This window comes from Falco peregrinus, chromosome 9, assembly GCF_023634155.1.
Source record: "Falco peregrinus isolate bFalPer1 chromosome 9, bFalPer1.pri, whole genome shotgun sequence".
In the NCBI taxonomy this organism is placed as follows: Eukaryota; Metazoa; Chordata; class Aves; order Falconiformes; family Falconidae; genus Falco; species Falco peregrinus.
The window spans coordinates 38,338,601-38,366,294 of record NC_073729.1 but is presented as its reverse complement, the minus strand read 5'-3'; the positions used below and the strand labels follow the sequence as shown (position 1 = coordinate 38,366,294).

The window sequence follows — 27,694 nt, the reverse complement described above, 5'->3', positions numbered from 1 at the left end:
CGCAGCTGGCCCCCGGCCCGGCAGATGTGCACGCAGCTGGCCCGGCGCGGCGCAGGGGGGGCCGCCGGCCCCTCGCCTCCCCGCGTTATCCCCCCGCGGATGCGTGTGGCTGGAGCAGCCAGGTTCCAGGCAGGTGCCCGGGTTCGGTGGCTCCAGGAAGACTCGCGAGGGCGGGTGCGGGTCAGACCTCGAGGGCTCGCGCCACCCACCCCACCCCACCCCACCCCCCCCCCCCCCCGCCGGCAACGTGTCCGGCCGTTACGCGGCTGTCACAGCGCGCGGGTCGACGCGGGAGTGGTGCGCAGAGGCGGCGGGGCGGCGGCAGGAGCGCGGCTGTCCCGGGCCCCGCCTCCCGCCCCGCCTCCAACGGCCCCGTCGGGCGGGGCCTGGGAGAGAAACGCGCCACTGCCGCCCCACCCCGGCCCGGCCTGCGTGGCGTCCGCGGAGCGCTGTCGTACACGGGCGGCAACTTCCGTTGTTTCCACCGTGGCGGGGGTCGGTTCCCGGTCCCCGTCAGCACCGGCCGCGCCCGGGCAGCGGCACGGCCCGCAGCGCGCTCCTGGCAGCTCGGCGGCCTCGGGCCGAGCCGTGGGGCGGGGAGCGAACCCCCTGCGGGCGCTCGGCTTGCACCGGATGGGGCTCGAGCCTTTCACCGCCTCCGCCCGCCCCGGCCACTGCAGCCCGGCCGGGGCCGTAACACCGCTCGCGCCCCGCCGCCCCGCCTCAGCGCTGTCGACAACGTGGCAGCGATCAGGCGCACTGCGCCGGGCGGGCGCCGGCACCGGCCGTGCTCCTGCCGGGCTCCGTACGCCGGCGGCCCGGGCGGCAGCACGCTGGGCGTGACAGCGCGGCCCCGCCCCGGAAGGCGCCGCGCCCTTCCGGCGGAGGCGTTTTGGCGCGCGGCAGCTGGCCTGTACCGGCCTGGCCGCCATGTCCCGCCCGGCGCCGCCCGCCGAGCCCGGCGCCGCCATCGAACGGCTCTGCCAGGAGCTCAACCTGGACGCAGCCAGCGCCGCCGAGGCGCTGCGCGAGTTCACGGCGCTGCGGGGCACCTACAGCCTAGAGGTGAGCGGCGCCGGGCGGGGCGGTGTTCTCTTGGCCCTGTCAGGGGGGGCGGGGCGGGGCAAGCTCCCGCCACGGGGAGGGGAGTGTGAGGGGCCGCCCCCGTGGTTGGGGGCGCGGGGGGCGGCTGCCCCCCACCCCCCCCTTCCCAGCTCGTGGTTTCCCGTACCCCGGCAGGGCGAGGCGCTGCACTGGCTGGCCTGCGCTCTCTACGTCGCCTGCCGCAAGAGCCTGGTGCCCACGGTGGGGAGCGGCCTGATGGAGGGGAACGGCGTGTCGCTGACCCGGATCCTGCGCTCCGCCAGGCTCAGGTGAGCCGCCCCGCACGGCGCGTTCCCCCGGCTCAGTGCCGGCTCCGCCGCAGCCGCCGATGCGCGTTCCCGCGCCTCCTCTCAGGCCCCGGGCGCTGCTGAGCGCTGTGCCCATGGGGGACTCGGTTGTGTTGAAAACGGAGCGAGGGCGCGCGTGCGGTCTTTGCCCCTTCCAGCCCTGGGACGCCCCGCCGGCCCCTTCCGATCGCCAACCAAAACGCGACGGCACCCGGGCCGTGCTGCTGGCGGCACCGGTGGGCTCGGGGCTGGCCCGGGGCTGGCCCGGGGGGGCTGGGAAGCAGGCGGCTCCGACGCCTTTGCGGGCTCGGTGCCTTCTGCCCCTCCCCCGGGCTGACAGCACGGCACTGGCGGCCTTTAGAGCGGTGCTGGTGCCTGTATCTTGGAGGGAGGCAAGGGGGAAAACCAGAGCGATAAAAGGTGAAAAGCTTATGGTATGTACAGTTTGAGAGCCTATCAAATGGTAAATGCTGTATGTTAATAGATTTAGTCGTTAAGGAATAAATATGTCACATTTTAGCTTTTTAAAAGATTCTGAATAAAGGAAATTAGTTAAAGCTCAAAAATAAAGCAAGCTTTTCTTTCTTCTTTTAAGTTTAATCCAGTTTTTTAGCAAAATGAAGAAGTGGATGGACATGTCAAATCTACCACAGGAATTCCGAGAGCGAGTGGAGAGGCTGGAGAGAAATTTTGAAGTGTCAACTGTGATTTTCAAGAAGTTTGAACCAATATTTTTGGATATATTTCAAAACCCCTACGAAGAAACTTCTAAACCACAGCGAAGCAGGAAACAAAGGTGGCTTTGAGATCTAATGTGATTTTTCCTAATGCAGATTAATGAAAATTAAGATAATTATTTATGCGTTAAAAAGTTATGTGAAGCTCCAGAGTGATAAGGGCCTCTTGGTGGCCTTGATTCTGAACTGTGATGACTACAGAAACATCCCAAATCTTGATGGGGCACGGCTCGTGTCAGCAGAGCTTTGTGTCTAGTGGCCATTTCTGCGGCTCACTGCAACGTTCAGGAGCTGACCTGCAGTGCAAATGTCAGCAAGGTGGGGAGAGGGCACAGCGAGATGCGTTAACATGAGATACAGCAAGGCTGACACTTGTTTGGGAGAAAGAACTTAAGTAGCACAGGGATATTTTGTCTTTGCAAAGTAGTGGCTGAGGTGGTTGATGTTGTGACATAATCCCTCCACACAAAGTGGTGTTATGTCCACAGTGACCGCAGTTTGACTCAGTTTTTAACGTGATTGCTGGGGGAGTGGTAGCACGCAAATGGAAGAAAGCCACAGCTGATGTGCTCAGACAGACATAGTAACTGGTAGTGTCACCTTTTATGACAGACTTAGTAACTGCTGGTGTCACCTTCCAGATAGACACAAGACTTCTGCCGTAATTAAAGGAGCATGTCCATATTCCCTGCTGACTGCAGCCATCTCTGTGATAGCTTTGTCATGGGAGTGTAACCTGAATGGCGAGGGAGCCGAGCAGGGTCTGTGCAAAGTGGTTGTGCCAGCTCGCATGTGTCCTCTGGATGGATGTGAGGGGGAATAATTGTTCTGGTAAAACACTCCAGCATAGTTCCACGTCTGCAGGTAGAGAGGATACTTCTGCTGCTGCAGCTCTTCACGTATGGCAGGTAGCTTTGTGGGCATCATGTATTGGGAGAAATGTTGTCCGAGTCAGTACATTCTGTTAATGTTCCCTTGATGCAGCAGCATTCATTGGTGTAACCACAGCTTTAGCTTCTCCATGGACTGTCTTGTATAATGTCTTCCTGGGTCTTCCAGCTCCGTGGTTTTGGATAATCCCTACTCCAAACCCAATTCAGCAGATGAGCTGTAATATGAGCTGTAATTGCACATTTTGAAGAGATAGCTGATTCTTTAGTAAAATATTTGGGAAGAAGCTTCACTGGAATAACATAGCCCTTGGCATTTCGTAGTCTGCAGCTGTGGGAGGACTCTGTTAAAGATGTGACACCAGCAAAATAGCGTGTGCAGGGTCACAGGCCGGAGGCAGCCGTTGGCTCAGAGAAGGGCCAGCAGGTCGGGGACACTGCGCAGAATGCTCCACAGAATGAGGTGGGACACTATTGGTTAGTGAAAGCTGAAACAAGGGCATGTAGCTTAGATTGTGTCTCGGTATGAGATTAAGATAGCTGGTGGCTCTGAGTGTTATTTTGAACAAGGGAACAGTGAAATTGTTACTGTAAAACAAACTTTGGCTTCCTGAAACTGAAGTCTGATTTCTCCCCCCTTTTCCTCATTGATAGACGGGTGCCGTGCAGCGTTAAAGATCTCTTCAACTTCTGCTGGACTCTCTTTGTGTACACTAAGGGTAGGCTTGCTTTGTTTTGGCTGCATGGTTTGTGTATGTTCTGAATTACGAACTTTAATGTTGCTTGATGTGATATGCTATCTTTTAAAGGTAATTTCCGTATGATTGGAGATGATTTAGTAAATTCCTATCATTTGCTTCTATGCTGCTTGGACCTGATTTTTGCAAATGCCCTTTTGTGTTCAAATAGAAGAGATCTGATAAATCCATCATTTAAAGGTATGATGGGGACAGATTATTTAAAATCAAATATGGTGTGTTCTCTTGCTTGTTTTCAAATGAAGCTGAAGTTTGGTTGTCTTTTTTTCTCTCTTTTTTTTTTTTTTTTTTTTTTTTTGTGGGTGTCCGTCCCCTCCATGTTCTAGGCTTACCAGCAGAATTCCACACAACAGAGATCAAAGCCTCTGAAGATCCTTCCTGCATCATTGCCACACTATGTGAGCTGCATGATGGGCTTTTAGTAGAAGCAAAAGGAATAAAGGAACATTACTTTAAACCATACATTTCAAAACTATTTGATAGGAAGGTACATCTTAGTAGTTTTACGAATGTGTGGTAGTGCTCAGATGAATGATCTCTAGACCATTTAGATCCCGCAGGTTCTGCAGGAAAGTGTACTGACAGGCAAATGAACTTGGGCTGGGTCAGATTTTCTTTGTGTGTACTTTAGCAGGAGCAGAATTCACTCTCATTTTTGACATGTGCTGTAAGATCCCCTGTGTTCTGGCTTTTTATGTCAGTGGAGAATCTTTGCTTTCCTTTTTTGTCAGTATGAAACTGGACTGTGGATGATGATGTTTTCTTGAGGCAGAAAAGAAATGTCATTGGGAAATAATTTCATGGGATAACTGTCATGATATCGTGGGTCCTGCTGCTTCCCTTGGAACTGAGCAAAATGCTTTGGAAGGAAGAGGAAAAGTCAGTCCCTAACCTGCCAATGGAACAGATGTTAAATAGCAGTACTGTTTCTGAAGAGTGAGTTTATCTACAGCTTGGATAGAGTTAGGCTTTGTTCTCATCTGTTTGTCTTGCTAGTGGCATTGTAGTCCCAGCTTGGGTCTAGGCAAAAACAAACCCCAAGGGGTCCAGTTAGGCTCCTAAATTTTATTTCCTTTTTGACTAAAACCATCGTGCCCTCACACTGTTAGAGCTGGAACAGTTTTGATTTTATTATGCAATGTATTTCTGCTTTTCATTCTTAGATCTTAAAAGGAGAATGTCTGTTGGATCTTTGCAATTTTACAGAAAATAGGTAAGTTACAGCTTATGTTCTTAGTCATGGGGTTTGGTTTCGTTTCTAAAATACAGGCCTTTGAATGCTAAATCTCAGGTTTTCCTGTTCCTTTATCTTGCCATGACTAATGGCTTTTAATTATTTGGCAGTCAAAGCTGCTTTCTGGCTGAAATGCTTTCTGGATCTGGGATGTCAAATATCAGGTGGTCAGCTGCAGAGCTTCTTCCTTAATGTCAGGTTTTTATGGTGCTTGCCCTTACTTTCTGGCAACTGTAACCTTTGAGTAATCTGATGCAAGTCAAAACCTTGACTTTGAAGTTCACAGATGTGTTTCTATACACACCTCAGATATTACTCCTGAGCAGGGAAGACTCATTATCAGTCTCCAATTTGAGTGTATAAATCTGTGAATGCAACAGAAGTACTTCAAAGAAAAGAACAGACAATTGTAAAACCACAAAAAGGAGGTAGAGTGTTTCTGTGGGAGGCAAGTATAGTTTTTTCAGAAGCTTTTAATGTTCACTTCTGAAAGCTAATTTAAATGCAAAATATGAACAGCAGCTGCTTTGTTCTGGATCCCTTAAAGGTTTTTTTGCCATTTCCAAAAATACGTAATAATTTGTTTTTGCAAGGTGAGTTTTTAATTTGTTGGTTTGCTTTCAGAATTTTGAGCGGACTCAGTTGTTTCAACAATGTAGATAACAAGTTCAGGTATAAAACATTGTTGCAGTGATCCATTTGAAGCAGTGAAATTCTCTTAAATTAACAGTATTGCTTTAATAATACTGTCATGTGGAATGATACGGTAGTCCCTGTTCTTTTTTAAGTAGCTTGACATCTAAAGAAGCCTGGAAGCCTCTCTGTTTCTTTGTCTAAACTTTTCATAGACACTTGCTTTTTCTAAAAGACGTGGAGAAGGTGAACCTGTGATACAGTCAGGTTTCATGTGGGATCACAGAGTCAGTTGCATCATGAATACATTGTTATGTTCCACTAATATATGTGCTTAAGCAGCAGCTTGAATTGCTAAGACACTTTGCAGGCAAAAGATATTTCATACAGCATTCATGTATCATGAAGAACATGCAGGCAGGATTTACTGATGTGAGCTGTTTCTCATTTTTATCTAAAAGTTGCATTCTGCTTCCCAAGTAAAAGTTTAAAGCTTTTCAGCCTTTGTGAGATTAGTGTTTTACAGTTGGGTTAGCTGGAGTAAAGAAAATGAAAGATTTTCTTGGTATCATATGTCAGTGGTGATTTTAAAAATCGAATCCAGGAGGCTAGCTCTTAAATTTCCCTTCCTCCGTACCATTTTTAAAAATACAGGCTATCAAGGGGCAAAACTAGAAGTCAAATATAGCTAGTTTAATATATCTACCTGTAATGTGCTTTGCGTATACAGAGATTTAACCTCTGATCAGTAGAGTACTTCCAAACTATTTCATTTGCAACTGGGATGGAAGCAAAGTTGTTTTTTAACTCTTCTTACTGAGCGCCAAATGGTGGTGGTAACTCAGGAGGAGGGGTGGTCCCTGCAGCCTATCATTGAGGGACCAGGGGAGGTTGCAAGTACGAAGGCAGGCAGGGACAGGCAGGCAGGGAGGGCAGCTGTGGGCAGGTTGCTGGGGCAGTGAAGTCTTGTTTACGAGCCGTGCTGCTGCTGCAAGCATTGAACACTTCCAGCGCATGTTGGTTTCGGGTTTGTACTTTATCTCCACTGGCACTTTCTTTGTTTCTTCAGTGGTTTAAACTTTGATGTAAAATCTGGGCTTCTCTTTCAGCAAAGCACTAAATAAAGAGTATGAAGAGTATGTTCTGACAGTGGGTGACTTTGACGAGAGAGTTTTCTTAGGAGCTGATGCAGAAGAAGAAATTGGCACTCCTCGAAAATTTCCTGCAGACGTGCCAGTAGGGAAAACAGCAGCAAGAGCTCACGTGGAGTGCCACCTTCAGCAGCATTTTGAAAAGGTGATTCACTTAACATGTTGATCTCACTTGAAGTACTAATTCAAGTTTTTTCCATCCTTATACGCAGTTTGAATCATTGAGCTGACTTTGAATTTCCTGAGCTGCTTCTTGAGAGGATGACGTTGAATGCCATTTGCAGGCTTCAGAGGATGCTCTCTTGCTAAGGAGAAATGGTCATGTCTTCTTCCATGTTGAATTTAGTAAATAACTGTTCCTTCAAGAGGATGAGAGTGCTTTCATGTGTATAGTGGTTTTGTCCAAAAAGGTCAATAAGTAGTTAATACCTAAATATATAGTTTAGCTCAAACTTCATTTATACCCCATAAGAATACCATGAAACCTTCACGCTGGATAAATTTATTTGTTTTCCTGGTATTTCCTTTTTTTAGGACAGGAGAGGTCAACTTGTGTAGTATTATATGGAAAATATTGTTCAAGACATAAAACCCATCAAAGTCTTAACTCTTCATTATAAAAAGTAGCCTATAACCAGAGCTGATGTTTCACAGTGTTTAAAAATGTAAAATGTATTTAATGATTTTTTTAAAAAAAACTTGGATAAGGGGGGAAAAAATGGTGCTGGCTGTGTGAAAGAGCCACATGCTGTTTGATTTACATGTCAATTAAAAATAAGAATACTAATTACAAGATACTAGTGCTGGTCTAAATGAATTATGTGGCTTAACTCTTCCTCCCAAATATAAGTGTGTTTCATATTCAGGCAAATTAAAGACAGGTGTTTAGAATGAGTTTATCAATTTTGAGCTTCACTTTCTGTAGTATAACAACGACCTCATTGCTGTTTATGTATACTAACTGCAGGCTTAACCTTTCCTCATTATTTGCCTTCCATCTTCAAACTGTAGTCTGTTCTAGTAATTCAAAACCAAATACTTCGTTGCATCACTTCCAGAAAGCATGGTACAGATCGGTAATTGCAGTCAACACAGCTCCATCTGCTTAGTGCTACATTGTTCTTTGAATAAGGGGAGTCTCTAAGTCCACCAGGACAACGTTTCCCAAAGAATGTTTTTCTGTGACCCTCTCCTAGGGAGCTCTGTCACGTTCTCCTTGTGTCACCCAAGTAATGCAGTCAGGGACTGTGAATAGAAGCATATGCTTGCTTTCTTGCCCTGCATTTTTCAATGTTCAAGTAAGCTTAAAAATTAACAGGTTTTAAGATGTAGTGTCTTGTTTTCTTGTATTTTATTTAAAAAAAAACTTTGTGTTAACTTCAGTCTGCTTGAAAATTTATTATATTTTGTATTTATGGAGTCCTGCGAAAATTTTTAACTACTTTTTAGTCAGTTCTGAGATCACAGATTTGATGGCAGCCTTCCGGTAGTGTGCTAGTGATGTCGTTTCAATCTTTGGAGCGATTTTGCAGGAGATGCCCATGAGAAAGGTTTTTGAAGCAGGTCTGTTGACTGATTTTGTTTATTATTTTTCTCTGACAGAAAAGGTCATTTGCACCTTCAACTCCACTGACTGGAAGAAGATACCTACGAGAAAAGGAAGCTGTCATCACTCCTGTTGCTTCAGCAACACAAAGCGTGAGCCGGTTGCAGAACATTGTGTCTGGATTGAAAAATGCACCAAGTGAACATCTTATAAATATTTTTGAGTAAGTAATCCACTGCAGCTGCTGTCATACAAACTCACTCATCTTTTCATGCTTGTGACTGCTTTCTTGCTTAAATTTGACATTTTTTTTGTGTAGACTATTTTTGTCTCTTTGTCTTATTTCTAGTTGAAAGATCTGTTGTCCAGGTAATCTTGTCATCTGGAGAACGATAGCTGAATGCACACACCCCTCCAACTTGTCACCACCATTGTATTAATGTAGCTTCAGTTTTAGCTAATTTAGCTGTTCGTGTGCCTGAAAGCCAAATACTTACTTTAAAATAAAAATAAGAATAAAAATATCTCAATTAAAAGATATGGTAACTGCGTTGCCAGAGGTTTTTGGGGGAGAAGGGAAATGCTGGAGTCAACAAGCTATAATCTTTGCCTTAAAGAGTTGGGAAGATAAGACTAAAAGCAGCCTAAAGGCTCCCCACTTCTTCATACTACTTCAGGATATCTTAATCTAACTTTATAGCATATATATAAGCCTGGCAGTGACCCTGATTATTATCAGTGCCGATCTCTTGGGTAGCAGCAGCTGTGTTTTCCATTTCCCTGGTTGTTCTGGTGGCCATTCCCTGAGCACCCTGCAACTCATTGGTTTCCTCCAAGCCGTGATGTCTGTCCTAGGGCAGGTGTCTCAGCAGGAGTTAGAACATTCCTAGTCAAGAGCCTCTCGCTCAGCCCTTATAGCTGCTGTATGTTACTGGGAAATCATAGCAAGTGACTACTGAATGCAGCCCTGGTCTTTCATGATCACTATTTTGAGGACAGAGTCCCACAGAGTCCCAGTTATATAAATCAGTCCGTATATTTGGCTCCTGGAGATGTGACTGCACGCTGGCTGTAGTGAAATTCACATGAAAATGTTTCCGCTTAAGCAGATGAGTATAAACAAAATAGTTTATCAGTAAAAGTTAGCAGTGTTGCTTTATGAGCTATGGCTCATAAAAAGCAATAATTTAATAGTAAATACCTGTAAAGCTGTTGGGTGTTTGCCTGACATCCATACACATTAAGGCCTTGCTGGATTATGGTGTAAGATCTCCAAATATATTTTTTTTTTATTAATCAGGATGGACATTTATTATTAGCACTTAATATCTGAAGTGTAAAACTGATGTTTTTTTAAAGCACTGTTATAAACGGGTGAAAAATACTACTTTTAGTTCTCATCTTTGGAGTTAACATATATTTTGAAAGTTTTCCTAGGACTTGTTCTTGGTAGTTTATAAATGCTCAGCAAGATGCATTTCTATTTTAAGTGTTGCTTGGATTGTTTTTTTTTGAAGGACTCTAGTATTATTTATATTACACAATTAAAACATTAAGGTGTCTGCAGTCTTTACTGAAAAAGTGTGTGTTCAAGTAATGAACCAGTCTGTCGAGAGATGTAAATACTAAAACAGGGAAAAGAATTGAGTAAACTTCTGGCAAGGAGTGTGTTGAGTAATTTGCTCATCTTGGATATGAGCGAGGAGCAGGATATGTACTGTCTGATTGGGAGAAATGGTAAGAGCTGTGTTTTGGACTATGTGTAATATTCTGTGCTTTTGGGTATATTCTCTTTCAAATTAAAATTCCTTGGAAAGATAATTTTGAAGTTACTTGGAAGGCTTTGTTCAATAAAACCTTAATTTATTTCAATGCTAGCTTTTCAAAATAGTTTAGTGTCTTAATTTGACACTGGTCACAAGCCACTGTCCCCTAATACAGAATTGCTGGAAAATCTAGAAGCATTCAGAAAGAGCATTTCCAGACAGAGAAATTCCCTGGCCCCTTTTTGTGATAGTGACTGTGTGTTCATCAGTTCTTCTCTGCCTTGCTAGTAAATATGGTATTTTTTGAAAGATGCCGACTCTTCTCTTTGAAATCTTTCCTCTACTCCCTCAAACCACGCCTGGTTTGTGTGGTCTCTTGGATGCGTTTGGTTGGTTGGTTGCCTGTTGTACCATCCTTCTTAATACCTTGCTCCTAGCAGATACTTTTTTTTTTTTTTTTTTTCCTCCTGAGTGTTGTACTGTAATTCTAGCTTTCTCCTGTTTTTATTCCAAAATCTACTTAGCCTCTTGCAACTCTGTTAGGAAAGGAAAAAGGAAATGATACTAATGTAGGTTTTATGTTTTCCTGTGATCTCTGTGGTATTACAGGTTGTTGCCTGATGAGGAAAGCTCAGTATAACTAGCTTCTCTTCTTTTTATTTGGGTGGTATTTTCATTTGAGTTGTAGTGGATATTTTATTTATACAAACAAGGCTTTCTCTTTGTGCTCTGCTTCAGGTCTTGTGCACGCAGCCCTATGGAAAGCATTGTGAGCAGAGTGAAAGAAATAGGTGAGACATTCTGTCGCAGCTACACTCGGTCAACAGATGAACAGCCAGGATCTCATATAGGTATGGAAGTGAAATGCATGAGCTGTTTCAAAATATTGAACCAGGGCAAGTGAAATGCATACATATACTACTGTTTAAGTATTTAACACAGTGGCATTGTTTTTTTTAACCCAGAACATAGCCCAACAGAAAAGTGTTGCTGTCAGACAGAACACCGTAAAGAATAAAAATTTAGTAGAGTAAAACCAAGCTTGCAGTTCAAAATGGGATAACCAAGACAGCACTGAAACTATAGCAGCTCTTAGCAAAAATTGTAAACGTGCATTCTTCTTGGCATTAAAGGTTAAGGGCAATGGAATACAAATAGGAAAATTATTGCAACTGTGCAAAATTTCCTCACTAGAAATATTAAAATACATAGTCCTTTAAAACACTTCTAGAATTTCATTATGTTCTTCTGACTAGTGGATTTCTGAACATACTTTTCAATCTGCAAAGTCTATATGTACGCATGTGCACTGTTTCCTTAGGGAACAAGTACTGGTCAATTTAGTCTTAAGACCATTTGTGCAAGTGGCATTGGGATTCATCTCTGTTGGCTTTAAATTTCAGATTTTGCTGTAAACAGATTAAAACTGGCAGAGATCTTGTACTATAAGATCTTGGAGACTATAATGGTGCAAGAAACACGAAGATTACATGGCAAGGATCTGACTGTAAGTGGGGAAAAAAATGGTAAAAGAGGAGAACACTTCTTGTAACCCTCTCTTAACTGTTTATCTTCAAACAGTTCCAGAACAGAGCAGTCTGCAGTAGAGCAGTCTGTGAATATTGTTTGTTAGAAAAGGGTAAATATATGGGAGGTGCCTAAATGTAGTTTTTACTGGTATTAAAAATGGTATGATTCTGGCATAACTAACCATCTTAATTTACGCTGCCTTCTAGAATTATGACTTCATGGACAGGTAACTTTTGTTCTCTTCTTTGTCCAATGAACAATGTCAGTTCATGTTAGACAGCAATGCATTTGTTCTGCTTTGATTCACAATGACGAGGCAGATTCATTTGGCCATATTATGAAAAATGTGATGGTTTTGGCACTGTTAGTCTGCTTCTGGTCTGTGCTATTCTAAACTTCCCTGTAAAAAGAGATTGTGGAAGGTAGAAAAAAGCAGTAGGTCTTCTCTCCAGCAATAAGCTGTGTACTATACATGCCACAAATTTCACACTTCCATTTCCCAGGCTTCAGTTCATTGACGTTTTCTGTCATCACTTCAGGCTCTCTTGGAACAAGATGTCTTTCACCGCTCTCTCATGGCATGCTGCTTGGAGATTGTGCTTTTTGCATATAGCTCACCTCGTACCTTTCCCTGGATTATTGAAGTTCTTGACCTGAGGCCATTCTATTTCTATAAGGTAAATAAATACTGTCTTAGGACTGGATCTGTATTAAAAATGGCACATTACTGGACTGAGAGTCTTAGAGGGTGATGCTTTTCCTTCCTAGGTAATCAAATAGGAGAAGGGCTGATGTTAATGTGTAATACGTCTAGTATGAATTCCAGCTGTCCTTAAGTATATTACCTGGAATGTGTAATGCAGAGTTGAAGCTGAGATTTAAAGCAAGAAAAAGATTTTTGTAGATGGTACTTAACTGTAACATGCGGTTGATCACAAGTTTTAGTTCTTAATATATATACGCTTTTAGTAGACTATATATTTTGATGATATTCATATTTATTGACTGCAAGCTATAGTTCTGCTTATTAGTAATAAAACAGGAATAATATTCTTTGTTGCCTTTGGCTACTACTGCTTATCACAGGTTTGCATTGTTAGATTTTATGTTCTTCTCTGCTTTGTTTTATATAAGAGAATGTAAAATATCTTTTCCTGGGTGTTCTTATTTTTGCTCCTTTTTTTAACCTCATTTCCCCTTGCCTCTAAGGTAATTTCTGTTCTTTGACTTGTCTGATCTTTTTACCATCTGTCTGTATGCCTCCTATTTTTACTAGATACACCTAATGGCTTATTGCAGTTAGTCCTGAATAAATCAGAAGTAGTTCCGTCTAGACAATACAACCGAAAAAAATTGAACCCTGTGGGAAAGCTGTTTTCTATTCTGTTCTCCCTTCTTTAATCCTCAGATGTAGAGCAGTAATGAAACTGCAACAAATCTGTCAATATTGCTGCTGCTGTTGGTAGCCTACGTCAATACCAGATGCTCTGGTGCAGATCCAACTTTGTGGAACAGATTTACATTTGATTTGAATTTTCTTTGCTATTCAGTGTATGTTCTTGTGGCACTCTTACTTGAAAAAAATTACCATCACAAAGACCTCACAGGAGAGAGCCAGTGTTTATTATTCTACTTGTGCCATTTGTTACTTTGTTTTTTGGGTGCTTAGTTCTCTAGTACAAATAACCAAACACATCAGTAAGTCCTCCTGGGAAGTTTTATGGCATTTCCGTCTCTGGAGCTTTAGAAAACCAGGGTGAATGTTCCTCTGTCAGAAAAAAAAACCATAAATAAAGTGAATGTTGCATTGGAGCGTAGCGGTGAAGTATATTTCAAGGGCCCTTTCAACTTTTTTCAACCCCAATTTGTACACATTAAGGATTCTAACTTTTTCTTAAATCGAACTTTAAAACAGTGGGTTTTAACCCTTTTTGTTATGGGCTGCTCGTTTGAAAGGAAGGAAAGCTTCAATGCCGGGGTTCTCACATACCCAGCCTAAGTGGATATACAACTTATATCTTCCTAGGTAAGCTGCATGTGCTGGGTGAGCACTGGGTGTGCTTAGTGCTTTCATTCCGCACATGCTTAGCGATGGTGAGAGGGAAAAAAAACACCTGGGAGTGGATTTATCTGCATTGATGGGACATCTACTGTCAGTTTCCAACACCTGGATTGCCTTTGGGAAAGGGGGATTAAAAAAAGAGGTATCAGAAGAGGGGTGAGGAAGATTAAGATGCGAGGAGGAGGCTGGAGCGTTCTGCATTGAAGAGAAGTTTTGAACGGGATCCCAAAGTTAAAAATGATTTGATATTGTTAAGCATGAGTGATAGGGCTTTGTGCATGTGTCCTGTTACCATTAGGTAATTGAGGTACTGATTCGGTCTGAGGAAGGACTTTCCAGAGACATGGTGAAGCACCTCAACAGCATTGAGGAACAAATTCTCGAGAGTCTCGCCTGGACTCAAGACTCGGCACTCTGGAACGCCCTCCAGGCCTCAGAAAACAAGGTCCCAACGTGTGAAGAAGTATGTTACCTGTTTTCTTTTTATTAAGAAGTTCCCATTCTTTTTCTTACTGTTGTTTTATACAAAAAACTGTTCACGTGAGACAGTTGCTGCAACAAAGCTTCTGTTAATATATCGGCACAAACAAGGGAAATCTCTTTGCTGTCTTACACTGACATTTCTTATTCCTCAGGTAGTATTTCCCAGTAATTTCGAAGCAAGCAATGGAGGAAGTGGGCTCGGGCATTTGCCTATGATGCCAATATCTCCTATAATTCATCCTCGAGTAAAAGAGGTTCGGACAGATCTTGGTGGGAGTTTAAGACGGGGTATGTTCAAGGTTTCTAATATTCAAATGTGTGAGTTTGGGGAGAGGGAGTTTAGACGACTTTGTAATTGCAAAAAGCAATCTTGAATTTGAACTAGGCATTCAGAATTGTGAAGCCTTGTTATTTGATCTTGGGAAAGTCTAGATGCATCTGGTCAAAGCATTGCTGTGTCTTACTGACAGCAGCCATTGGTGATAATGCTTCATTTCTGAACTGGAGCAGGTTTTGCCACTGTTTTGATGCAAAGGTTGCCTTACTTTTGGGTGGGTTGTCATCTGACTGCTTATTGTCCTTTGTTGTTCGGATTTTTCCAGGGCTGTTTTTGGTGTTTTTTCCCCCTCAGTGAGTTTGACTGGATTTTAGGTGACTTCTTAAATGGAGTGACAGAGCTGCATTTATTCCTCCTTTCTACAGAACCTTTTTTTTGGGGGGGGGGGGGAGGGGGGGCAATGCTTCGTCTGCAGTATTCTTTCCTCTGAAGAATTGCCTTGTTTTTTGCAGATTCCTAGGTGTCGCACAGAACTGTCTCTTGACAGTGAGGGTGAAGAGGCAGTGGCAGCACTGCTGTTGCTTTTTTGTACTTCCCTAGTTTGGAATTACGCTTTCCTTGTATCTCAAACATTAGTCCATAGGTTCTTGCTGCTGTACTATAGACTGATCGGTGCTGTAGTGTTGTCTCTTTTTGTGTTTGCCTGGCAAATTCCATTACAAGACTGTTTTAGGTTTTTTTAAATACTCAATAGGAAAGAGATGTATAAGCATTTGCTGTAGGTGTTGTGGTTAGTTGTTTGATGGAAGGGTGGAGGTGGTGTCTTATGTATGGGTAGGGCTGTTTGGGACTTGTATATAAGAATCGAGTACCAAATGCTTCTCCAACTTTACATGGAAAAGATGGGGATTGGGAATGTGTATTTACCCCTGGTACCAAGAAAACCATCCTTGCAGAGTTAGAAGTAAGGTCTCTGATCTGTCTTATCTCGCCAATTATCTGGAAGGTTTCTGCTTTGTGGGAAACGGAAAACTGCTGTAGCTGGTGTCCTCACAAGTGGCTGCCAGACTTCAGCTGAAGTGCAAAAAGCCAGAGGAACAGAGGCCTGTAAATTAGTGCTGTGTACATCAGTCTTACTACTGGAGCAAATGTTTGAAAGCAGAAAAGCTGGGGAGGAACTGGGGATGGGTGAGGGGCGGGCTTCTGGCCGGGGTTAGTTTAGAGTTTAAAAGCCAGAACATACAGAACATGTCCAGGGCATATGGCCAGTGTTCCTGTAGAGGAATGTGTTTAGAGGAGTAGCACTTGCAAGTATTATTAATCCGCTAAGCAGACTGGATAAGTATCTGTAATCCTGTCTATTCCTCAGTCTCTGCAAATTGGTTTGATTACTCTTGTCTTCCTTGAGCTACCAGATTGTCAAACTGAGCTTTCTGGGATGACTACAAAATAAAAGACATGCTATAGGCCTTGTTCGTATTGCCTAGGAACAGCGAACTGTGAGATTAATTCTTAACTAGAAGTGATTTCTTGTACTTGGGTTTTGTGGTTTTGAAGGTTTTCCTTCCTGTGGAGAAGTATTCCTATTTAGCTGCTGCTCTTAAGTTGGGGTTTTGGTTTTTTGGTTTTTTTCTCCTTTGCATATTAGACATGCAGCCATTGTCACCAATCTCTGTTCATGAGCGCTACAGTTCTCCTACAGCTGGAAGTGCTAAGAGAAGGCTCTTTGGAGATGACAGCCCCAAAGAAATGCAGATGGACAAAATCATAACTGAAGGAACTAAGTTGACAATTGCTCCAGTGTCAAGCATTGCTGCTGAAAGTGTTTCTCCTGGTCAGACAGTACTGACCATGACAACAGCTACAGTACCAGGAAAAACAGGACAGAAGGTTACTATCCCACGGCATGGTATGAATTGTTCCCATTTTTCATCTCTAGTAGATGTTTTGCTTGCTCTTAAGATCTGCTTAGGCCAACGATGCATCTTGAGCATGTATTGCTTTAGTAAAAAAAAGCTTAAGTTTCTGCTGACATCTCCTTCCATGGAGATGTCTAATATCTGACAAGCATCCTGGGGATTACTCTTCCTTGCAAACAAAGTTGTGGAGTTCTTGCTGCTTGCAGTTACACCTCACCACAGATTCTTTGGTTCTCAGCTTCAGTGATTTACTACTCTGCCTTAACTTTGGTCTATAATAATCTTAAAAGGCTCTAGAATGTCTGGATAAAGGCTACATATTAACATTAGCAAAATAGTAGGGGGTTTTTGTTTTGTTTGAGTTGGGTGGTGCTTGACTATTTCTGAAAATGATACATGAGAAATCAGTTTTATAGCCTTTTTTAATTTAAAAACTGGGTCTGTAGTTAAAAATGAAAAGAAAAAAACTTTTTCATGTTTAAGGAGATTTTCAGCAAGAGAATTTGACTGCCAAAGAAACTAATGAGGACTGTATGTGATATGCTGTCAGGTTTGCAGAGTAACACAAAAAAAAGAAAGGAAATGCCCACCTGCCTTCAAGAGTGGAACACTGACTACAGAACTTGTGATTTCTTGTAAACTTAGTAGTTTCAGATGATTTTAGAAATGTTCGATCACATTCATGTTCTTCCTTTAAGCATTACCCAAAATGTAATTTTTAATCATTTCTGGAGACTGAGGGACAGAGAGTCTTTTTAGTATCCAGTACAGAAGGATGAGATGTCTTTAGTATGAAATGTTTGTGAATTACTTTCTGATTTGCAGTTTAACTCTGCCGTATGAGGGAAAACAAATGGTTTATTTCTGGATGTGTATATCATCTCCAGGTATTGCAAATGAATTGGGTGGGATCACATTGATACCCATTTCAACGAATTTAAGTCAGCCCTGTAAAATGGAGGCTCAGGCTCCCTGCCACCCTCAGGTGAATCAAGCACAAGAAGTGTATCTGTCACCAGCAAGCAAACCAAAGAAAACGGGATCCTTGGCACTGTTTTACAGAAAGGTAAGTGTCTTTATTAGAAAGTCATGTTTTGCTTGTGCAGTTTTCATTACCTTGCAGTCTTCACATTCCTTTCCTTTGGCATGAACAGTTCTTATACCGGCCGGGGAGGAGAAGGGAAGAGATGTTGTCAAGTGTTGCAGAGAATCCAGTTTTCTTCCTTCCTCTCCCCATGAGATGTTTCGTGCTTTTTTTTTTTTCTGTTAGTTATTTATAGAAGCTGCTAATTGTCTAAGAATCTATCTAATGTAGAAGATGCTAATTATCTAATTATTGAAGTATATGAGGGTACTAAGGGAGCTGCTGGAGGAGTTCACCAAGCCACTTCCCATCGTTTATCAACAACCCTGGCAAATTGGGTAGGTTGTAGTTGACTGGGGGTTAGCCAACGACACACCCGTCTATAAGAAGGGCACTCAGGAGGATCCAGGGAACTACAGGCTGTCAGTGTGACCTGGTGTGGGGAAGGTTATGGAGCAGATCCTCTTGAGTGCCCTCATGCAGCATGTGCAGGACACCTGGGAGATTGGGCCAAGCCAGCATGGGTTTGTGAAAGGCAGGTCCTGCTTGGTGAACCTGATCTACTATGACAAGGTGACTCGCTTAGTGGATGAGGGAATTGCTGCGAGTGTTGTCTGCCTAGATTTTAGTAAAGCCTTTGACACAGCCTCCCACGCCAGCGGCTGTGGCTGGGCCAGGGGCGCTCTGCGCTGGGTTAAAGGCTTGCTGGCCGAGCCCAGAGCACAGTGAGGAATGGTGTCACACCCCGCTGGCAGCTGGCACCGGGCACACAGGGGTTCCCCAGGGCTCAGTGCTGGGACCGGTTCTCTTTACTAGCTCTATTGACAATCCGGTTGAAGGGATCAAGTGCACCCGCAGTTTGCAGGCGACACCAAGTTGGGGGGAGCATTGGTGTCCCGGTGGGGCAGGAGGCTCTGCAGGGGGCTCTGGGCAGGCTGGGCCGATGGGCCAAGGCCAAGTGTATGAAGTTCGACAGGGCTGAATGCCGGATCTTGCCCTTGGGTCACACCAGCCCCAGGCAGCTGCAGGCTGGGGGCAGAGCAAAGCCTGCTTGGCAGGAAAGGGCCTGGGGAGGGGCTGGCTGATGTCCGCCTGAACGTGAGCCAGCAGCGTGCCCAGGTGGCCAAGGTGGCCAAGAGCATCCTGGCTTGTATCTGAAAGTGTGGCCAGCTGGTGCAGCCGCATCTGGAACCCTGTGTGCAGGATTGGGCCCCTCGCTGCAGGGGGGATGCTGAGGGGCTGGAGCATGTTCAGAGCTGGGCATGGGGCTGGGGAAGGGTCTGAGGCACAAGGCTGATGGGGGGCGGCTGGGGGAGCTGCGGGTGCTCAGCCTGGAGAGGAGGGGGCTCAGGGGGGACTTTGTTGCTCCCTACAGCTGCCTGGCAGGGGCTGTAGCGAGGTGGGGGTCGGTTTCTGCTCCCAGAAAAGTAGTGACAGGCCAAGGGGAAATGGCCTGGAGCTACACCAGGGGAGGTTTAGACTGGACATTAGGAAAAATTTCTTCATGGAAGGGGTGGTCAGGCCTTGGAGCAGGCTGCCCAGGGAGGCAGTGGAATCACCATCCCTGGAGGTGTTTGAAAAACACGTAGATGTGGTGCTTAGGGGTAGGGTTTAGTGGTGGACATGGCAGTCCTGGGCTAAGGGCTGGACTTGAAGATTTCAAAGGTCTTTTCCAACCTACATGATTCTGTGAAATAGCAGTAGTCTTTACTTCTGTATTTTTACTGCCTCCCACATTTGCAAGCATGACATACCAGATAATTCTCCTGTGTCTTGCTCACTCAAAACTGCACTGTTTTGGACCCTGCATCTGTAGATTCTCATTTGCAGTTCTGAGATCTACTCAGTAGTGCTGGTCTTGCTGATACGGGGCCTCAGAAAGCAGTGATGAGTAACGCACTATCTAAAACTTTCTAGAAAGAAGGAACTTCTTGAAATAATGGAGGATTTAAGGGGTAAGTTAAGAACTGGATGTGCTTCAGAGAAACTTCAGAATACTTATTCCTAGTTGCATTCTTTTCCAGTGTGTAGTGGTTGAGGGTCTTTGAAGGAGGCAAGGGTACCTTCCCTAAATCCCTGCAAAGAATATATGCTTAAAGTAATCTCTCAAAAATATTAGATTTTTTTCTGTTATTTTCTTACTAGTGAAGTTGCTTTCAGAGGTTTTCCCCTTTTAGAGTTTCTGTATTGTAACCCTAGATAATTCTACACTGAATGATCTTTAAGGTAAATCTTAATTCATGGCAACACTTGTAAGCCACATCCTGTGTCTGAACTATTGGTTCTTTAATTTTGATAGTGACAGTCTGCCTCTCTGAGAATGGATTAAGAATTGATTAGCCAGCTGCCAGGCATGAACTCTGACTGCATTTTGGAAGCTTTACTGTCAGTTGGGAAATGCTACAGCTGTAGCCATGTATTTGGCCAACCATGTGGTAGGCAACATATTCCTCTCGGTAATGAAGGAAAACTATAATTTTCACTTAAATGTCTTTAAGTTTCTACCTTCTATTTACACTGTTCATCATATTCAAAATTATAGTTTTTTTCCTGCTTTCCTTTATTGTTCCTGTTCAGTAGAGCAAGTGAAAATGAAATGAAGTCTTTTTGCTTCCCAACATAAAGAATGTGCCTAATTACTACCCATGAAGCGAGAACTTCTGAAATAGATGGAGGGAAGCTAATGTTGCACTTGGTAGTTATTTCAGGTTTTTGAGACAGATTTTTGGTAATCAAAAAGAAAAAAGAACCCATCATCTTGCTAATCTAAGATTATATTTAATTGTAGTTAAAATATATTCCTTGTTGGAAGTGTTCCATTATAGTGAGCGATATGGCATAGAAGCTATAGTCATAATGTTTTCAAGCAGATTTCCTATAAGCATTAGAGATCCAACAGCTGAACAGATGACAGCTTAGTCTTTGAAGACATCGTCTTCGGCAGAGGGGGGAGATTTTACAGAAATGAGCTATTCAAATATAGAACAGCTCTACTTGGCGGGGGGTTCGTTTTTGCAGGCTAAACTAAGCTCATTTGGCTTGACTGCTTACTGCACGTCTTTTTTATCTTTTCCCAGGTTTATCATCTGGCAAGTGTGCGTTTGCGTGATCTGTGCTTAAAATTGGATGTTTCCAATGACTTACGCAGAAAGATATGGACGTGCTTTGAATTCACATTGGTTCATTGTGCTGATCTAATGAAGGACAGACATTTGGACCAGCTTCTCCTCTGTGCCTTTTATATCATGGCAAAGGTAACATCTAGTTTTAAGAAATTCAGGGAATTTTATGTCAATTGAAAGTTAAGTTGTAGTCACAGTTTACAATTTGATTGCTTTGTTCATGTCATATTGCTGGAGGAAAGGGAGAAGTCCTTCCAAGAAGTGGATGAAGTTCCAGTATATTTCTCCCTTGTTTTGCATAATCTTAAAAGTTCCCACCAACCAGCCAGCTGGTTGAGGATTTTTCTTCTCTTACTGAGCACGTTCACAATGAGCGCTGGTCAGCATATACAAAGCAGTGTGTGGTCTCGTTGCCCCATATTTGTGTTTTCTATCCAGTTCACGATCTTTGTGATCTATGTAATCAGAACTAAAAACACTTATTACAGTTACAGCATTATGCAGGTGCCGAAATCTGCAGGCGCTTCCAACCTTACATAGGGATGGAAAGTTTGTTCCACAAAAATCTTGGCTTTTGAAGATTCGAGTTGAGGAATTGAGTTGGTTGCCTGTTACTCATACTTCTTCATTTCCTATTCAATTTGCCAGCATTGATTTAAGGTGTTAAGTTGGATTATGAAACTGGAATATTGGTTTGACTCAAACTTGAGAACTGTTAGTTGCAGTGGCCATCAAGTCTGATTCAGACACAAATCCAGGAAAGTGAAACTAAGCCCAGGCTCCTCTGAAACACTGAGGCTGGACTGCTTCCTTGAGGGAAGACAGATGGAGCACTGTCTGTGGAGGGAAACTGATGTTCAAATTGTGGCCCCCTGTGCTCTAAACTATAGCACAGCTTACACTCGTTTGATACTGGTACTGATAGCTAGCTGTAGAAAAGCAAAACCATTGACTAGTCAGTGCTCTGCATTTTATCATGTAGTTTGTTGTTTTAAATACAGTCTTTTGAGTGCTGTTGGAGACACTGGAGGTGCAGTGTGAGACCTGACAGTTTAGTTGAAGACCTTGATGCATTCTCTCCTGGCTCCCACTACAAAAATTGTTGCTTATCTGCTATTAAAATCACAGATGTGTGACTGAAAAACAAAGTCCTTTAACAAATGACTTGTTTTGAAGTACAGAAGAAAGCTGACGTTGCATGTGTGTGTATATACCTGCCTAGTGTTTTGTTCAGGATTTCCTCATATTCTGTTTAGAAAAGTTAAGGCAGGGGTCCTCAAACTTTTTAAACAGGGGGCTGGCACATGGATTAGGTGGCAGGCAGTCATCTGCGGCTGCATGGTTCTTCCCCTCCCCCCCCCCCCCCCCCCAAACCCTGGCAGGGTGTGGCAGGGGGGGTTCTGTAAATACAGGGGGCTGGATTGAGGATCCTGGGGGGCTGTATCCGGCCTGTGGGCTGTAGTTTGAGGACCCCTGAGTTAAGGGGTCCAGTTTTCAAATTTACAAATACATTTTTGACTTAACATTTCCCTTCTTTAATATTTAGTGTCAGTAGAAGAAAAGTAAGGAAAGGAATAATTCCTAAGCATCATAAGCAACAAAAGGCTTTAGTAGATAAGAAACAAGGAATGCCTGAACAAGAAAAATGCTTGTATTTTCATGTTCTCATCACCAGAACTAAGTTTTAAAAACTTATTCATAGTAATACAAAAAAGCTGTATAGAGGGAAGCTCGTTAAATAGACTGGACCTGAGCAGCCCCAGCTTCGCTGCTTGCACTTGGTCTTCAATAGCCTTTTCTTTTCCAGGTAACCAAAGAGGAAAGAACTTTTCAGGACATAATGAAAAGTTACAGAAATCAGCCACAAGCAAACAGCCATGTGAGTAAATAGTATTCCCTTAGAGGTGGCTTTTCAAATGTTTATGCTGATAAGGGAAAAGTTAAATTCTCTTTGGTGTTACATTCATTCTTACTCAGATGGATTTTATCTAGTCTTCTGACTTCCTTGTTTTCCTTGTCAAGAATGTTTTTCCTCTGTGTCCTGTAGGTTTATAGGAGTGTCTTGTTAAGAAATATTTGTGCCGGTGTTCTGTTGGACAAAAATGCAAACCAAGATGTGGAGATGACAGAAGGTAGGTACAGCAAAATAATCTGGTTTTAAAAATGTACTTGTGAGCTTTTAAAGAACTGAACCGTTAAGTAATAAGAAGTGAAGCAAGTTTTAAATGTACTAAAGAAAAACAAATGCATTGTTGAAAAAGAAACCATCTTTTCAGTAGCCCTCCTGTATGTTAGATAGGGAAAATACACTTTCTACTTAGAAGAAATGTTTTAACTTTGTCACATGAAATTTTGTTGCTGAGGCTGAAGTGTTTCCTTAGTGTGTCAGTGATACTGTATTTCTTGGATAGCAACACGAGTTAACAAAGAAAGATGAACAGTACCTGGAATATTATGGCAGGTTTTTTTCCCTAGTATCGCCTATCCTGAAGGCTTAAGTAGGGAGAACTTGTTTCAGAAAATAAAAATGGTGACCACCACTTTCTATTATGCCGGTTTCTTTTAAATAGTTAATACTGTCGTTGCTCTGGTTTAGAGTAGAAAAGGGGTAAGAGCAGTATTTGAGAAAAGCATGAAAATTGTGCCATGCCTGTTTTTAGTGACACGTCCGGAAACAGAGATCACAAGCCCTTGTATGAGCCTGTGCAGCCAGGGTGCATGCAGAAAATTAGAAGGCTGTTCCATATGGTAAATTCCCACTATGGGTGGAATTCAACTGCTTGAATGAGTATTGGAGCAGTTTTTTAAATTCCACCAGCGTCCAGGAAGTGCTGATCTCCTGTAGGTTCAGCATCCTGTCTAGCAGGTCCACAATTCTTGGATATTGAAGAGCATCTGAAGTGGCACAGGGCTCCATTGCTTTGTCATACAAATGTGCTTCTTTACAAAGTTCTTCTGTTGCTTTTCCTGCTAGACTTTTTTCTTCAATCCTTTATCTAGTATTAACTCCTGCTTTTTTGACACCAGGCTACAGGAACATGTGCTTGTGCTGTGATGCAAGACAGACACACTGTGTGTGTCAGCTGAAGCTTTTGATGTTTGTCTTGTAGTCTAGCATGGGTTGCAAGAGACTCTATTCTGTGTTGCCCCGTTTTGCTGGGCAGTAACGGTATGGATGGTGAAACAGAAGGCTGTATTCAGTAGCAGACCAGCTTAATTGGGGAAGAGAGAACATTAACAGAAATACATTTGCTGTGTGGCTGCAGCTTTTTCCACCAAACAGCCGCTTCATAATATGCCTGAGCAGATGGTGTTGTGGCTTGCAGCAGACATGAGTTGAGTACGAAGCTATTCTTGCCAGCTGGTCGCTAGAAACTTTCACAGAAGCTGAAAGCTGGGAGTTGTCAGACTGCTTAAACTTAGCTTTAAGAGCTACAAATGGCTTTGTACCACTCCCCAAAATAAGCCTGGCAGAAGGGGTCAGTTATGCTACAGTTTTTTGCTACAGCTATTTCAAAGTTTGGAATAAAGATTTATGTTGGCCTTTTTAGCCATCATCCACTAGTCTGCTAGCAGTGATTTGTAGCTCCTCCTAATGTTCATAACCACCTACAGCACACCCTGCTCCTGTCTGAAGCACATTTCTTTAATTCATCTCATTAGTCGATTTATGGACGAGTTTTTGTCAGTTGGATATTGTGAGTTCAAATCTGAAGCACCCAGTTTGCTGATACTGTGTTTCTGAACTCTGAAGCTTTTTCTTACCGTTAGACTCATCTGTGAAAACTGGCAGTTCCTCGGGACGATCTACCTCAAACTCCAGTGCGTCGGGAACAGAGGAGAGAGGAGATCTTATTAAATTTTACAATGCAGTCTATGTAGGAAGAGTGAAATCATTTGCACTGAAGTACAATGTCACAAACCAGGATCATGTAGTAAGTAAAGTATTTTGGAATTCTGCTCTAATGATCAGACACAAAGTTGTTTCTCCTTACAGTTAAACACATGTCAAAAACTGTGTTCTGTTCCTCACCTGTTGTGGTTACAGAAGCTAAATAGTTGTAGGTAATGGTATGAGAACTTGCTTTAACAGCCTTTCAAGAGGACAAACGCAGATGCAGTTCAGTTTACAAGCCCGGTTTCAGCCTCGTTGTATAAATGCAACACCCATTTGCTTGTGTGTATGCCTGTGGAACATCTGACAACTTGCAAGTGTATTAATCTTTCCTTCTGTGAAGTTACTGCTTTTAAATACAGTCTGATTCAGCTCCTATCCACATTTGCCCTCTCTTGCAGATGGAAGCCCCTCCCTTGTCTCCATTCCCCAACATTAAGCAACAGCCAGTGTCTCCTCGACGGATCTCTCAACAGCATTCTGTTTATGTTTCACCTCACAAGAACAGTGCCTGCTTGACACCTCGAACTGCGCTACTGTATAAATTTAATGGGAGCCCTTCCAAGGTAGAAAGCAAAAAAGGAGTCTATTTGAGAGAGCAGTAATTAATCTCCTAATTAGGATGTGTTCTAATGCAGTAAGGTTTCATTGAACTAGTCTCTGTGGTGAAGAGTAGAATTCTTAATGTAGAATCCATCACTTGCTCAAGAAAGAGGTTCAGAATGACTTTTTGTTCTCAGATAACTTAAAACCAGAGCAATTTTGAAATGGAGCCGTAGTAACTCATGATATTTTTTTCTTGATTGCAGAGTTTGAAGGACATTAACAACATGATAAAACAAGGTGAACACAGGAGTAAGAAGCGAGCAATAACAATTGATAGTGACACTGAATCCCCTACGAAGCGACTCTGCCAGGAAAATGATGACATTCTACTTAAACGTCTGCAGGATGTTGTCAGTGAAAGAGCAAATCATTAAAACTGTCCATTTTCTGTGGGATCTAAAAGTTGTGGTATTGGATACAGATGTTGCGCTATTTATTTCTTGCTTTTGCATAGAGACAACTGCCAAGTTTCTTCAACATTGAACTTTTACCTGACCTCCACAGGATGCAAAAAGCAAGGGTTAAGTAGTAAACACCAGAGAATGAGAGGTGGTGATGATCCTCGTTCCCAAAAGGCACTCTGTGCTTTAAGTTACTCTGAGCAAAAGTGTGATCTGTAGAAAGCCATATTGGATGCTCTGAAGCCTAATTTAGAGCATCATGAGTTCTGAGTGTAACTCAGTGTCTGGTAATACTGGTTTTATTTTTGGAAAAGAGAATGATAAGGAAATGAGTGAAGTCTGTTAAGTTTCCTCAAGCTTTTGGTATTTGGGGAATACTTTAAAAGTTTGGGGAAAACTTTAAAAGTGCCTTATTTTTAAAAGAACGTGGAATTTTATGCATTATTTTACTGTGGAGTAACTGGAGTGGAGAACAAATTGAATATTTAGCCTCAGGAAGAGCTGAGTGGTTTTGAGCTGTATGATTTTGCTGTGCTACATCTCCTGTCAGAACTTCAGTAAAAGTGTATGTTATGAAGTGGATCAGACAGCTTTTGCAGTAACAAAGGCAATAAACAGAAAGTAGAAATAGCAGTGACTTAAAGGGGAAACTGACATCTGGTAAAGCACTGAGATACAGTTCTGGGAGTCTGAAGTACCTTTCTCTCCAGCCAGTGTATGCAGCCATGGGATTTGCTCCCTTCCTGCTGGAAGCCTGAGAGCAACCCTGCTGTAGAAGCTGTTCATATATATTGCAGCTTAGCTATGAAGAAGTACCAAGCAGGATACAGTTGAAAAACAGCTGGGGTTTTGGCCATATTGCAGCTGTTCAAATACACAAATTACTTTAACAAATTCTATCTCTTAATTTTTTTCCTGAAAATCTTGGCCTCTTGTGTAGTATCTACACTGAATGTAAGCCCGTCAGATAAGGCATGTTTGTATATATGTTTGGTTTATAGCTATTAAAGGCTTGGGTTCATTGGCATTGTGTAAATTCCAGCATCCAATTCTTGTAACTAAGTTTTAACACTGAGGTGTTTGGTAAGGGTCTGTTTTGCCAAAATGGAGAAAGTAAAGGTTTATTCAGTACTGTAAATCAGTAACTTGATCTTATTTCATAATTGCATTTAAGATTAGAGCCGTAGAGAAACTCCTCAGCACTGTGTTTTTCAGTTTATTTGTATATTGAACTAAAAAAAAAAATAAAAGTTGGAACGATTACATAGGACTTGTTTAAGGAGCCCTGTTCACTTCGTTGTTTTGTTTGTTTAGTATATGCTGCAAGATCTGCTGTACCACAGTTCCAGGGAAGAACACTGGGATGATTTTGAGCTGAATGTGGTCAGCAGTAATGGAGGAAATATGTATTTAAAACTGTACGTGTGCAGGGACCCTACTCAGCAGTGAGTAGAAAGTTTACAAGCTGTAGTTTGTTTTTTAATTATTAAGTACTTAAATATTTGATATAATTTTTTTACTTTCAAAACAAGGTGCTTATTTCTCAAAGGTTTGACTGTAGAGAGCTGCTGTGTGAGGAAATGGTCATACAGTGGACTAGGTTTCATGTAGATTCCTGTAGGTTCAGTTCCTTTAATTTTATTAATTTTTTAATATTTGTCTTGGGATCTTGAGATAAAAAGTACAAGAAAAGCAACCTTTTCTTTCTTGATTTGCTCATCAGAGCTGTTACAACTATAACTGCCAGTGTATGTATTCCAGTCCCTAAAAGCCTCTTGTGTTGGGGAGAAATGGGGAATCTTGATTTAGCTTTCAGCGGGGTCTGTTCTATTTGAGTGGAGGATTGCATATGATCAGGCTTAACGGTGCAAGTCTTTCTGCAATGTTGTGTGACGAGAGTTTAGTTCAACATCATGCATTACGCTTCTGCTCCCCACACTGTTACTGTTCTCTGAAACTGTAGAAGACCGATGCAAAGATCCTTGTTAGTTGTTGTTAGATGTAGTGTTTCTTCATTAGAAAAATTAATGTGCTGCAGCTGGATGCAGTTCAGATTTGTTCAAATTTTTTTTCACCTTTTTAAGGTGATGGCAAGAAGTATTTTTGGACTTGCCGAACAGTAAAGCAGTAGCTTATACAAAAATTTTGTAACGGTTTCAGAGTGCCTTCATGTGTAAATGTGTGTTTTATAATAAACAGTTTTAAAGTA

The 27,694-nt window shown here is 42.7% G+C and overlaps 1 protein-coding gene across 4 annotated transcripts; it reads left to right on the top strand.

Annotated features, from left to right (window-relative positions):
* Positions 1 to 473: 473 nt before the first annotated feature.
* On the top strand, positions 474 to 27,694 carry RBL1 (RB transcriptional corepressor like 1). 4 transcript variants are annotated; one of them, XM_055813883.1, is made up of 22 exons: positions 482 to 1,065; positions 1,240 to 1,373; positions 1,987 to 2,187; positions 3,673 to 3,737; positions 3,828 to 3,956; positions 4,103 to 4,263; positions 4,940 to 4,989; positions 6,753 to 6,939; positions 8,397 to 8,563; positions 10,845 to 10,957; positions 11,510 to 11,613; positions 12,176 to 12,313; positions 13,997 to 14,161; positions 14,334 to 14,469; positions 16,107 to 16,367; positions 17,265 to 17,443; positions 20,539 to 20,715; positions 22,391 to 22,462; positions 22,631 to 22,715; positions 24,355 to 24,518; positions 24,880 to 25,044; positions 25,288 to 27,694. In XM_055813883.1, exons 1-22 carry the CDS (start codon positions 931 to 933, stop codon positions 25,456 to 25,458), a joined length of 3,159 nt encoding a protein of 1,052 aa, XP_055669858.1. In that variant the 5' UTR covers positions 482 to 930; the 3' UTR covers positions 25,459 to 27,694. The 4 variants fall into 4 exon arrangements, with proteins under 4 accessions (XP_055669861.1, XP_055669858.1, XP_055669859.1 ...); XM_055813884.1 differs by lacking the exon at positions 3,828 to 3,956; XM_055813885.1 differs by lacking the exon at positions 1,240 to 1,373 and having other exon boundaries at positions 926 to 1,065.